The sequence below is a fragment of the Myripristis murdjan genome, chromosome 1 (assembly GCF_902150065.1).
Source record: "Myripristis murdjan chromosome 1, fMyrMur1.1, whole genome shotgun sequence".
In the NCBI taxonomy this organism is placed as follows: Eukaryota; Metazoa; Chordata; class Actinopteri; order Holocentriformes; family Holocentridae; genus Myripristis; species Myripristis murdjan.
In genome coordinates this window covers 5,672,340-5,684,322 of record NC_043980.1, presented here as the reverse complement: position 1 = coordinate 5,684,322, position 11,983 = coordinate 5,672,340, and the positions used below count along the sequence as shown (strand labels likewise).

General features: G+C 42.7%; 1 protein-coding gene across 1 annotated transcript in view; it reads right to left on the bottom strand.

The window, feature by feature from the left end:
* Positions 1-415: 415 nt before the first annotated feature.
* myom2a (myomesin 2a) overlaps positions 416-11,983 on the bottom strand; it is a 50,030-nt gene continuing 38,462 nt past the window's right edge. Inside the window, exons 25-38 of the mRNA XM_030064524.1 lie at positions 11,298-11,342; positions 10,952-11,088; positions 9,399-9,543; positions 8,593-8,652; positions 7,881-7,948; positions 7,534-7,647; positions 7,259-7,346; positions 7,113-7,151; positions 5,746-5,851; positions 4,006-4,169; positions 3,841-3,877; positions 3,729-3,751; positions 3,257-3,312; positions 416-1,837 (exon numbers count right to left, since the gene is read on the bottom strand). Of these exons, the coding sequence (XP_029920384.1) occupies positions 1,304-1,837; positions 3,257-3,312; positions 3,729-3,751; positions 3,841-3,877; positions 4,006-4,169; positions 5,746-5,851; positions 7,113-7,151; positions 7,259-7,346; positions 7,534-7,647; positions 7,881-7,948; positions 8,593-8,652; positions 9,399-9,543; positions 10,952-11,088; positions 11,298-11,342 (1,616 nt within the window). The 3' untranslated portion in view covers positions 416-1,303. The remainder of the gene's footprint in view (positions 1,838-3,256; positions 3,313-3,728; positions 3,752-3,840; positions 3,878-4,005; positions 4,170-5,745; positions 5,852-7,112; positions 7,152-7,258; positions 7,347-7,533; positions 7,648-7,880; positions 7,949-8,592; positions 8,653-9,398; positions 9,544-10,951; positions 11,089-11,297; positions 11,343-11,983) is intronic.

Genomic DNA, 11,983 nt, shown 5'->3' with positions numbered 1-11,983 from the left:
GGATAAGCACACGAGCTCCTCTCCCCTGCTGCTCGATCTGGTTGAACAACAAACTGAACGTATGTGAAAGAGGATATTTACTCCATGCTGTGTGTGTGTGTGTGTGGAGGAGGAGGGGGGGGGGCATGTTACCTCTTGTTACAGTCTGCTACTATCCCTCTAAAACAGGGGTGTCAAACTGGTGCCATGGAGGGCCGAGAGGCTACAGGTTTTCATTCCAACCCAAAACTCCACCAGGTGATTTCACTGATTACCCCACCTCCAAGCAGAGAGAATGAACTAATCAGTGAAATCACCTGGTGGAGTTTTGGGTTGGAATGAAAACCTGCAGCCTCTCGGCCCTCCATGGCACCAGTTTGACACCCCTGCTCTAAAACATCAAGTGTGTGCGACAGAGATGATCAGACAACAGGGAGAGGGTGATAAGTAAAGTTTATTGCCATCACAAAGCATCGGGCGGGGAAACACGACACGTTGCAGACAGACAGACAGACAGACCTCTCAGGCTTCGTGAGCCGAGCAGAAAACTGAACATTTTTATCCATCAATCACAGATAAACAGACTTTTGCGGTATTTTACTCACCGAATTCGCTTTGAGAATGAAAGAACGCCTCCGAATGATGGAGGGTTACTTGAAAAAAGAAAGAAAAAAAAAACGTGGTAGTGGAGGAAACCATCAAAAATGTTACCCGGCGTTTGGTGGTTGATGTTAATTTTCTACTCAGGTATATAACAACTTGCCTGCTATTATTATTATTATCTTTTATTATTATTGATGGTCTAAACTGTCTGGCTGTTCTTTAAATACCCACAAAAATGGATACAGGCATTCCACTATATTGCATAGAGGAAGGTGCAGCTTTTGAAACATTGATAAGGAACATGAAATCTACCCTGGTCTTTTTTTTTATTCATTTTTTTTTACACTTTTCTGACCTGTGTCGAGGCCACGGCGACCAGCTGACCGACATACGATAACCTGACAGACACCCACTGCGGCGGCAGCCTTTGTAAAAGCCCCGCATCTCTTCTGCAAGTCCTTCTTGAACTTGGTCGGCCTCTTCTTGAAAAACACCAGCGAGCGGCACCGTCTTAATCGTAATTAGTGGTGGGTGAGAATAAAGATTTCTCCAAACACTTCCGACTCAGACACGGAGCCGAGCCGCTCAGAGAGTGGGACTTTAACAACGGCTGCGTCTAAAAATACACCTTAAAGCTTTTTGGTTTCACACTCATGCTATGAATCACATCTGCTAAATACCAACATTTTCCCCTCAGGCATCACCGCCCCCCCTTCTCTCTTTACTTTCTCGGGGGGGTTGGGGACTTCATGAACCTGGGTGGGGTGGGTGACTTGACGCTGCGGGGCGGGGTTGGGGATTTCGGGGCGGGGGTTGGGGATTTCGGGGTGGGGGTCGGGGACTTGGGGACGGGGGTGGAGGCTGCGGTGGAAGCAGGAGTGGGGCTCTTCATGGACGATGCGGGGGTTTGGGACTTGGGCGGGGTGGGGGTGGGGGTCTTGGAGGGGGGAGCGGGGGACTTGGGCGGCATGGGCGTGGTGGCGGGCGTTTTGGCCAGTTTCGGCTCGGGGATGCTCTCTCCGTGCCGGTAGACGCTCACGGTGATCTCCACGAACTCGCCGCCGTATTTGTTTCGCACGTTGATGCTGTACTTGCCGGAGTCTTCGGGGGTGACTTTGTTGATGACGAGGCTGGCGAACTTGCCGCCGTCGAAGGTGACCCTGGTGTGCTCGGTGGAGGCCACCTCCTGCTCATTCTTGAACCAGGTGACCTCCGGGGTCGGCTCGCCCCAGACGGTGCAGGTCAGGCTCAGGGACTGCAGACGAGGGCAGATTCATTCAGACGGTGTGTTTAATACGACAGTGAGTTTAGACTGCAAACTATCTCCATCTTAACAAGTCATTTGGTCTCATAAAACAAAGTGAACCAAGTAAAAATCTGTTGAAATGAGGCAGAATAAAGCAGATCAATCACTAGGATCAAGAAAATGACACCAATTCTGGAAACAAATTGATGGAGCTTTGAAACAAATGGGATTATCCCACTGGCAGAGTTTTTCACCCATTTTCTTTTATAGAAAAACAAGATCTAAACACTAAATTCAAGACTAAATGACTAAAGATGGATTTTTTTTTCTTTGCAATGTTGAGAGGAACATGGGTCCACTGCAAAAAACTCAAAATCTTACCAAGATTATTTGTCTTATTTCAAGTCAAAAATATCTTATTCCTAGTCAAAATATCTCATTACACTTAAAATAAGACATGATCACCTCAGAAGTAACTTGTTTTTAGACAATTGTCTCTTGTTTCAAGTGAAAATTTGCTTGAAACAAGTGAAAATTTGCTTGTTTCATTGGCAAAATTTGTTTCTTGTTTCTAGCTAATTTTCACTTATTTCAAGTGAATTTTCACTTTTTCCACTGGCAAATTTTGCCAATTAAACAAGCAAATTTTCACTCGTTTCAAGTGAATTTTCACTTGAAACAAGTGAAAATTGTCTAAAAACAATTTACTTCTGAGGTGATCATGTCTTATTTTAAGTGTAATGAGATATTTTGACTAGAAATAAGACATTTTTGACTTGAAATAAGACAAATAATCTTGGTAAGATTTTGCGTTTTTGCAGTGGCAACTACAAGAAAAGCGAGACACTGCCAACTCAGTCTTACAGAAACACTGAGACACTGAAAGAAGTTGCAGAATAAAATCTGAACACTTTGATAAATCCTTAACATCGGTCTCTTCCTATCCAAATCACTCCCATCTCCAATTTCTCCTACTGTAAGATCTGGTTTCTATAATTCTCCCTAACTTCTTTTTCTTTTTCTAAATTTTTAGAACTTAAGAATTTTTGGATGATTTTTTTTTTTTTAATTTTAATTTTAATTTTGTTTATTTTGTTGTTGTTGTTTTTTTTAAGTGCTTTGCAAATTGATTTTTGGGGATAAAGGGGCAGATTAAATAAGATTATTCTTCTTTCTGCTCCCTTTCATTCAAGATTTGGGAATGTTGTGTTTATAGTGTATTGTTTTTCAATGAATGAAATAAAATAAAATAAAATAAAATAAAATAAAATAAATAAATCTTCCATCAGGGCAGTAAGGCTCAGACTTTAACCCTGACTTAATGGATAAAGTGTAAAAGTGTAAAAATCTGATCTTGGATAATCTTAATAAGATATTTTCTATATCTGTGTGCACTCATTGGCTGGAGAAGCAAAGAGAAAGCCTCACCTTCTCTTCCATGATGGTGACGACATCAGGCAGGCCGCCCACCACTCTGCCACGGTCTGACAACACACAAGAAAACTGATTTTTGCCTCATATTCACTACAAGAGGACCCTATAACCTGTATCTGAGCGTGTTATAGACCCACATATATGACAAAACCACCGCACTTTCATTTAGAAATTTCCCTGGTAGCTGTTTTGTTGCAGAAATAAATAAAATCAAAATTGCTTGCAAGACTTGGCACAAAATGTTCAAATAACTGCCTCTTTAAACAAGTCTTATTTCTTATTTGATCTTTATTAGTGGTATTTCCTTCACAGTGAGAGGATTCTGTATTATCCATGGGTCGTTTCCCATTATATAACTTTACTGTCATAATTCGGTGTAATGTCTCTTTAATGAAATATGAGTCTAGGAGGGTCCAGTGCAGTGGCCATATTGTATAACTTGTATTAAACATGATAATATACTCACTTTTCTCAGCGAATGCAGCCGCCCTAAAGGATGACACCACATTAGTATGATTATCATTTTAATATTAATCGGCAAATATTTACAGTGACTCAGTAAAAGTAAAATGACTTACTTGAGTCTGAGATACTCTTCGTAGGCTTCAGTGTATGCTGCAAAATGACAAAAAAGAAAAAAAATCTTAAGACAACCCTATTTAATTTGAATGTAAAACATCAGTTATAACCAATAAAATGACCACAGTGAGACTCTTTGGTGGAGCAAAGTGTGTTTGTGTCACCTTGTCCAGAGAGGTCGAAGGTTCGGGTGTGGGTCTGCACGCCATCGGAGATCTCGATGGAGTAGTGACCCTTCTCTTTGTCGGAGGGATCGCAGATCTGCATCCAGGCCATCTCCGCCGCGCCGCCGATCCTCATCTTCTCAGAGGAGGCGATCTTACTGTCTCTGCACGGTTCATGTGGGAGACCAGAGGACTCGGGTTAAAAGGAATACTCCAACTTTTTGGCCAAAATACCCTTGACCCGACTTCCCCAGGCTGAGACAAGATGTTTAATATCTTTTTCTCCTCTGTACGTCCAGTGGATCAGTGCCTATGGGTAGCATTTTATTTAGCTTAGCATAAAGACTTGAAGTCTATGGGAGTCGTTAGCCTAGCTCTGTCAAAGTGAAAAAATAAACCTTACAGCAGCTCTGAAGCTGTCTTATTCACACAGTGGATCATGTGGATTTAAAATATGTGTCTTGGATTTAAAATTAAAAAAAAAAAAAAAAAAAACGAGAGTGATTTTAGGAGAAGTTAGATGGTGGATCTGTTATCGCTGAACACATTTATCCTTCTGTCTATCGCAGTGATCCGCTCACCGCTGAAGGTAGAGGAAGATCCACTTCAAATGAATTAAATGATGTTCATTTTTTCAAATTCCCAGATGGTTTATTTCAAGTCCAAATGATGCACTGTGTAAATAAGACTGCTTCAGACTCGCTTTGGAGTTGGAACCAGGCTAACGACTCCCATAGACTTCAAGTCTTTATGCTACGCTAACACAAAATGCTACCCATAGGAACCAAACCACTGGACGTACAGAGGTGAAAATGGTATAAACAAACAAACAAAAAAACTGATAAAAATACTGGAAAAGTAAAGAAAACAACTAAGGCATCTGAACTGATCACTTAAAGGCAGATGAAGAGCGATGTGCTGCTGGCCTGTTTTCTGTTGGACAGGTAGGTGCTGGTGGGCTGAATCGTTTTTCCGAGGACGGCAACGTTACATTTTGGGCGGTCATGTACTCGCTGCTGGGGTCAGCTTAGTCAGAGAGGAGGGGTCTGTTTACAAACCACAACCAACAAATCGAACTCATTCTGCCTTTAAAGTGGAGAGGACTGGTGAGTTGGTCACGTGGTCAAAGGTTTTGTGGTAAGAAAAGACAGAACTGGGAAAGAAGCAGCAAACGAGAAGCGGCAGAGGCCGCATGTTCAGCCTCCTGTGGGTCGGACAGGCGTGGCCCCAGAGGAACCTGAAGCCCTAACACCGAGCTCCACAGAGCCTCAGGGGCCTCTGAGTCTCAGGGGCCTCAGATCCTCAGAGCCTCAGGGGCCTCAGATCCTCAGAGCCTCAGATCCTCAGAGCCTCAGGGGCCTCAGGGGCCTCAGAGCCTCAGAGCCTTCGAGCCTCAGAGCCTCAGGGGCTTCAGAGCCTCAGGGGCCTCAGATCCTCAGAGCCTCAGAGCCTCAGGGGCCTCAGATCCTCAGAGCCTTAGGGGCCTCAGAACCTCAGAGCCTCAGGGGCCTCAGATCCTCAGAGCCTCAGGGGCCTCAGATCCTCAGAGCCTCAGGGGCCTCAGATCCTCAGAGCCTCAGAGCCTCAGGGGCCTAAGACCCTCAGAACCTCAGGGGCCTAAGACCCTCAGAACCTCAGGGGCCTCAGAGCCTCAGAGTCTCAGGGGCCTCAGGGCCTCACAGCCTCAGGGGCCTCAGGGCCTCACAGCCTCAGGGGCCTCAGAGCCCCCGGTCCGTCTACCTGTGCTTCCACACGGTCTTCATCTCCTCTGTGTAGTAGGTCATGTAGCACTGCAGCCGGATGCCCTCAGGAGTGCACTGCAGCACCAGGTCTGAGGCAGACGAGCCTGACGGGAACAGAGACAGACAGGAACACACTCAGGAACACACTCAGGAACACACACTGAGGAACACACACTCAGGAACCCACACTCAGGAACACACACTCAGCACCGCCAGGGCCTCCTCATCCACAACCGCAGCAATTACAGACGCTGCTGAAATCACATCTCCCAGCTGGGCCTGTTTTAGGAGCTGGAAGAGCTGGAAAACATCAGCTGAGCACTTTGAACACATGAATAGGAAACCTGGTCAAATCATAAACCTTCAACTAGAACACAGAGAAGGTTTCTGCTGGGATTTGGAGTCTGAGGGAGTGTGCTGAAGACGTGCTTTGGTTTGGGGCTGCTGAAGGCAAACCCTAAAAGAAAATGGCTCACTAACAGGAAAATATTCAATACAAATTAAATACAGCTCCACTGCATCATCAGGGTGCATGGCCACAAGACACTGGGGTTATTTTATCAACATGATTCCTAATTTCCACCAAAGAAAACCTTATTTTAGCCTTTATTTAATGGTTAAAGAATTGACTGAACATGCATTGTCACTCAGCTTCATTTTCACAGCAGATCTGTGCAGTTAGAGGAGCTAAAAGAGCTGGAAAACATCAGCTAAGCGAGGAGAGGAGCTCAATAAAACCAAAATTAAACCTTTAATTAAAATAGAGAAGGTTGCTGCTGGGATCTGGAGTTTGAGGGAGTGTGCTGAAGGTGTGCTTTGGCTGGAGTTGCTGCAAATTTTACAAGAAGTCTGTATTTTATGGCGAACTCAGAGGAGAATATTAAATGAAACTCCACTGCATTGGAGCCATAATGTGGCCTTCATCAGGGAACTCAAAGGCTTTTGAGTTATTGAATAAAAAAGTTCTAGCCATGAAATGAAGGACTCTGATTTTCCTTCCTGAAGAATGGCTTATTTTAACCTTTATTTGATGGTTAAAAAAGTTGACTGAACATTCATGCTGTATTTTCAGGGCTTCTCGCTCATTTTTCCTGGTCAGCCTGTGGTTTTGAGTCTGTCTAATCTCTGGGCTGCTGCTCCTAAATCCTGTTAGAGCTGCAGGCGGCAGGCCGGGCTGTGCTGAAACCCTCCTGCGGCTGTCAGTGATCACACATGCATTATTCATAACCGTGCATGAATCAGTGTGACCATCAGCGAGCTGGCCGAAGATCATCATCACTTCCTGTCTGAGTCACACAGGGGGGAGAAAGGAGTTTTGGGACGAGGCGTTTGCAAATAAATAATCTGAGCAAAATCACATCCTACCGGCGATCTGGGCGATGGCGTTGATGATGTCATCAAACACTGGAAATGACAAGATGAGAGAGAAAGTCCTATTAAATCCAACTTCACTGGGGATATGAATAATCTCACAAATGTAATAAACATCATAGTAAACAATGACAGTGTACCTTTGCCTGAAATGTCAAAGAGAGACGTGTCCTTTCCTCTGTCGTCACCGAGAACTGCTTTGTAAATGCCGTGGTCTTTTCTGGAGAACTGAAAAACCAAAAATGACCTTTACAACAACGTACGGACAGGTGAGAACACTATCGAACACTAAATGCATTCGTTTTCCTGCTGCATCTTTGTGATTTTTCATAAAATTCACCCAAAACAAACGCACTACAAACTAAATATTTAGTGTGAGCGCTCGCTGCTCCTTTAGCGGGACTCTCATCGTTACCTGCGCGATGGGCAGAGCGCAGGAGCCGGACATGACGTTAGGAGGAATTTCTGGAACAATCTCCTCGTCGTCCTTGAACCAGTGGAAAGTCGTCTCCTTCTTCACGTTGGCCACCTGACGCACAAACAGCAAACACACACACACACACACACACACACAGAAAGAGAAAAAAAACACTGAGAGATCCCTTTAAGTTTTCACAGCGAGGAAACATGGAGATGACGCTGAAAACACACGGCAAACTCAGGTAAACTTAAAAACATGTGCGGCATTTTTAAAAAGGGAAAAAGTTAATTACTAGCATTGTTTACTGAGTATATAGATTTTTTTTTTTTTTTTTTTTTTACCTTGCAGACGATCATAACGACACAATCCTCTGTCACAGTGAAGTGCAGATACTCAGAGAAATGTGGACCTAAAATCATAATGACACAGAATATTATTATGTATGACCTTTCATCTGCAGGAGAGAAGCAATAATGACAACAATCAGATGACACAATCATAACTATTAGCATTTCTATTTTTTATTGGCATTAATCCCCAGATGGGTGGGGTTTTTTTTTTGTGTTTTCTACTGTTTATAATCTATTTATCTGTCATATAAGGAAAATTCAGATAGTTACGGTTATATAGACGGTCAAAAAGAAGTCAGCTCATTTTACTGTTTTAATTTCTGTAAGGTAAATCTACTTATCCACTTAAATGCCACCAAAGGAGCCACAGTTTCATTAAAATGCACTTTTAAAAAGCGCTTTTCCACGTAAAAACAGGAAAATTGAGATGTGATCGCCAAAAAAACCCCCGACAGGAACGCATTGTGACCACGTTGAATGGAATAAATGCACGTGGGCGGAAATACGGGCAGACGCCATCTTTAAAAAATAAGTGAATTAGTTAATGAAACACAGTGCAGTGATCTCAACATGGACAGTGCAGACGGGGATGCACCACATGGGTTCATTTAAATTTCATCTGATGCTTAAATTTAATCTCACAGACGCTATTTCATGCAGGGTCGGACTCTGCATCCGGTCGGTCTGTTGGTGTGTTCGGTACCTTGCTTCCTGATGTGCTCCTTCCTCTGGAACTCGGCCTCCTTCAGAGCGGCCTTGAACACTGAAAGAGGAAAAAAAAAACACACACACACACACACACACACACACACACACAGCGGCAGAGTTACTAAGAAACCCAGCGCCCCTCCTCTCGGTCGTGTTCAGCGTGTACTCTGGCACTGCGCCTCAGCGTCTGCCTGCCACATCATTTTAACACCACAAAAAAAAAAAAAAAAGCCACAGTATTTGTGCATTTAGCAGACATTTCACAATAAAACTATGAAATTTAGTGTCTCAATTTGACTATTTTCATGCCAAAACGTTGTAAAAATTCAGTGGCTCTGCCTAAATGTCATTCATTAGAAAAACATTTGCAATAGTTTTTAATAATCTGTATGTTGCATGAATGTGGGTCTATTTACTTTTCTTTGCAATGCTTCTCCTACAACAGCACTAGTACCGGTAATAATATTACATGAAGTTAAACTACAATCATTTCTAACACACTAAGATACTAAAAACTCTTTGATTTGAGGATCAAATTTAATTTGGGATGTGTAAAAATCTGTCTTCAGTGATAAATTATCAAATTTCACAACACAATTGATGATAAATATACAAAAATAAAAAAAACAAACTCCCCTGTCATATGACTTTGTCGACCAAGCAGCTAATCAGTGTTTTCCTTACACTGTGGCAGCCCATCACAACATCAGATCAATTTTAATTTCAATATCAATGTCAGCACAAATTGATCTTTTTTTGACGAGTTAAAATGGGAAAAGTGAGCGGAGGGCGCGGCCTCACCGTCTCCGACCAGGACCAGGGAGCTCTGGTTCTTGGCCTTGCCGTCGTGGATCTGGACGGTGTAGGTGCCCTCGTTGTCCCGGGTGAAGTGATCCACCGTCATCTGGATGATCCCCGTGTTCACGTCATGGCTGATCTTGTGGCCCTGAGACGAACGCCGGCAAAAGATTAACACACAGGTAACTACTTCCAACAGGCAACTCAATTACATAACACTTTATAATAACCATCACTAATAAATGGTAAATTGTTATTTAATTAAACGTAATAGTTAATAGTCATTTTCAATTAACAAACAAACAATGAAACGATAGTAGGGTTGCAAAGGGGCGGAACATTTCTGATAAATTTCCGGGAAGCATTCCGGAAACTTTCCATGGGAAGTTCAGCCGGGGAATTTTGGAAATTTTGTTTTGTCATAAGCAGACATGCGTGCGAACTAATGACATTTTTGACTTTGACTTATTTTGAGTAGATTTTTTTTCTCAGTCCTTCAAGATTGATGGTGGATAAATGAATAGAAATAGGCTCAATGAATAGAAAAAACACTCCTCAGTCAGCAGCTAAATCAAACTATAACCTGCATTCTTGTATGAAAACTGTATTTGTAAGAAAACTGGTTAGCAGAAGGCAGAAGAACCAGCATCACAGTGGAGCTCGCTAGCACCATGATAGATAAACAGCTACTGTATAAACACATTTTGACTTATTTTTTCCAGTTAAACTTTAATACCATAGGTCAAATATATTTACCCCAGTCATATCATCAAAACCTTCTTGACTGGATGTCGTTTGTGGGCTAAAATGGAGGCCGAGTCGTGTGGCCTCAGTCGTCCTACTGCAGTGTGCAGGACTCTGGAAATGATCTGTGCATGGGTTTGAGGAACGCACAGTGCGGGGCAGAAATTCAACTGAATTTGCATTAAATCTGGTTGTTTTAACCAGGATTATGCTGCAAGACGTTTTTTCTTCAACTACATTAAGTTCCCACTTATAGGCTAACATGCAATTTTGCAAATTTCCAGATTTTTCCTCTAAATTCCTGTTAATTCCCATATATCCCCATTAATTCCCATGGAAAGTTCCCAACTTTGAAAATTCCCGACATTTTGCAACCCTAAATGATAGTTAATGTTTACCTATTGTATAGTCAAGTATGTACGGCCAGTTAATTGTTATTATACACTTATTATGACACTATTTTAAGTATTTCTAAGTGATTACCAATTGATTTGTCAACCTTTAAGAAATCATTTGTCAAACATCCACCAACATTACATGAACAGATGGAGCAGATATTTTACTTTTAGGTATTTTACACTTTTATAACAGTGGATGTTGTAAAGTTGTGGTGAATAGTTAATAAATACTGTGCAGGGCGTCTTTAAACATGATTTGGATGGCTATTGTTTTTTTTTTTTTTTTTGGCCTAAATGCAAAAGGCTATGAGCAGCTCGTGTGCATTCAGACTGTTGAATCATGACCGTGTGTGTGTGTGTGTGTGTGTGTGTGTGTGTGTGTGTGTGTGTGTGTCGGGGCCGGAGGTGTGTTACCTCGCCGCTGGTGACTTCCTTATCGTTGAAAATGAATCTGTAGGAGGCGGCGGAGGAAAGTTTGACGGCCTGCACCCAGAAGCGCACGTGGCCCTTCTCCAGGATCTCGTAGTTCAGACCGTGTTTCAGAGGCACAACTGGACGCACACACACACACACACACACACACACACACAGGAATAACATAGGTCACGCCTCAACAAACTGCTGCTCTCAAATAAAAGATGTACGGTGATGATATTTCAGCCGTTTCGGAAAACAGGATCTCCACGCGTTTCTTGACGTTTCACCGATAATCTTGACTTCCTGGATATCGGAGGAGGGCTGCTGGGGTTCGGGTACTCACTTGGATGTCTGATGGCGTGGCTGAGCTCCAGCATGCTGTTCAGGACTGCAGAGGAGAGCCGAGAAAACACTTTAGAACAGAGCACGACAACAGCAAACAAAGCTAAAGACTAAACATGACATCGGCTCCGCTCAGACGCCTAAATCTGATTTTTTTCCCTCAAACGTGACACAGATCTGATTTTTTATGCCAGTGTGAACAGCTGAAACACTGAATCTGATATTTTCAATTCTGATTTGAGCCACACCTGTATATATGTGCTGCCTTTCATCTCTTTTACTGTCCTTATCTTTGAACATCCCTCTGATTTCTCTCCTCTGTGTTTTCCACCTTTTGTTTTCCTCTTTATCTCGATTTTTCCTTCATGTTGTGTTGCTCTTGTTTGGCTCTCTGTCGTTTCTTTGCTTTCTGATTATTCTGCTTTGTTGTGTCGGTCAAAGCACTTTGTACACTCTGTTTTCAAAGGTGCTATATAACTAAAGATGTTATTATTATTATTATTATTATTATTATTGTCCCAGCAAACAGAAAGTACCGACGTGTTTTGTGCATCATTTTGAACAGATTTCCTGGGAGTTCAGCAGGAAATGTTTGGGATCTTTGGGATCCTTGGATTCTGCACTAGAATTTAAAATAAAGTTGTGTGGGTTTGGACGAGCCACCTGAGGCTGCTCTGCAGAGTCTAC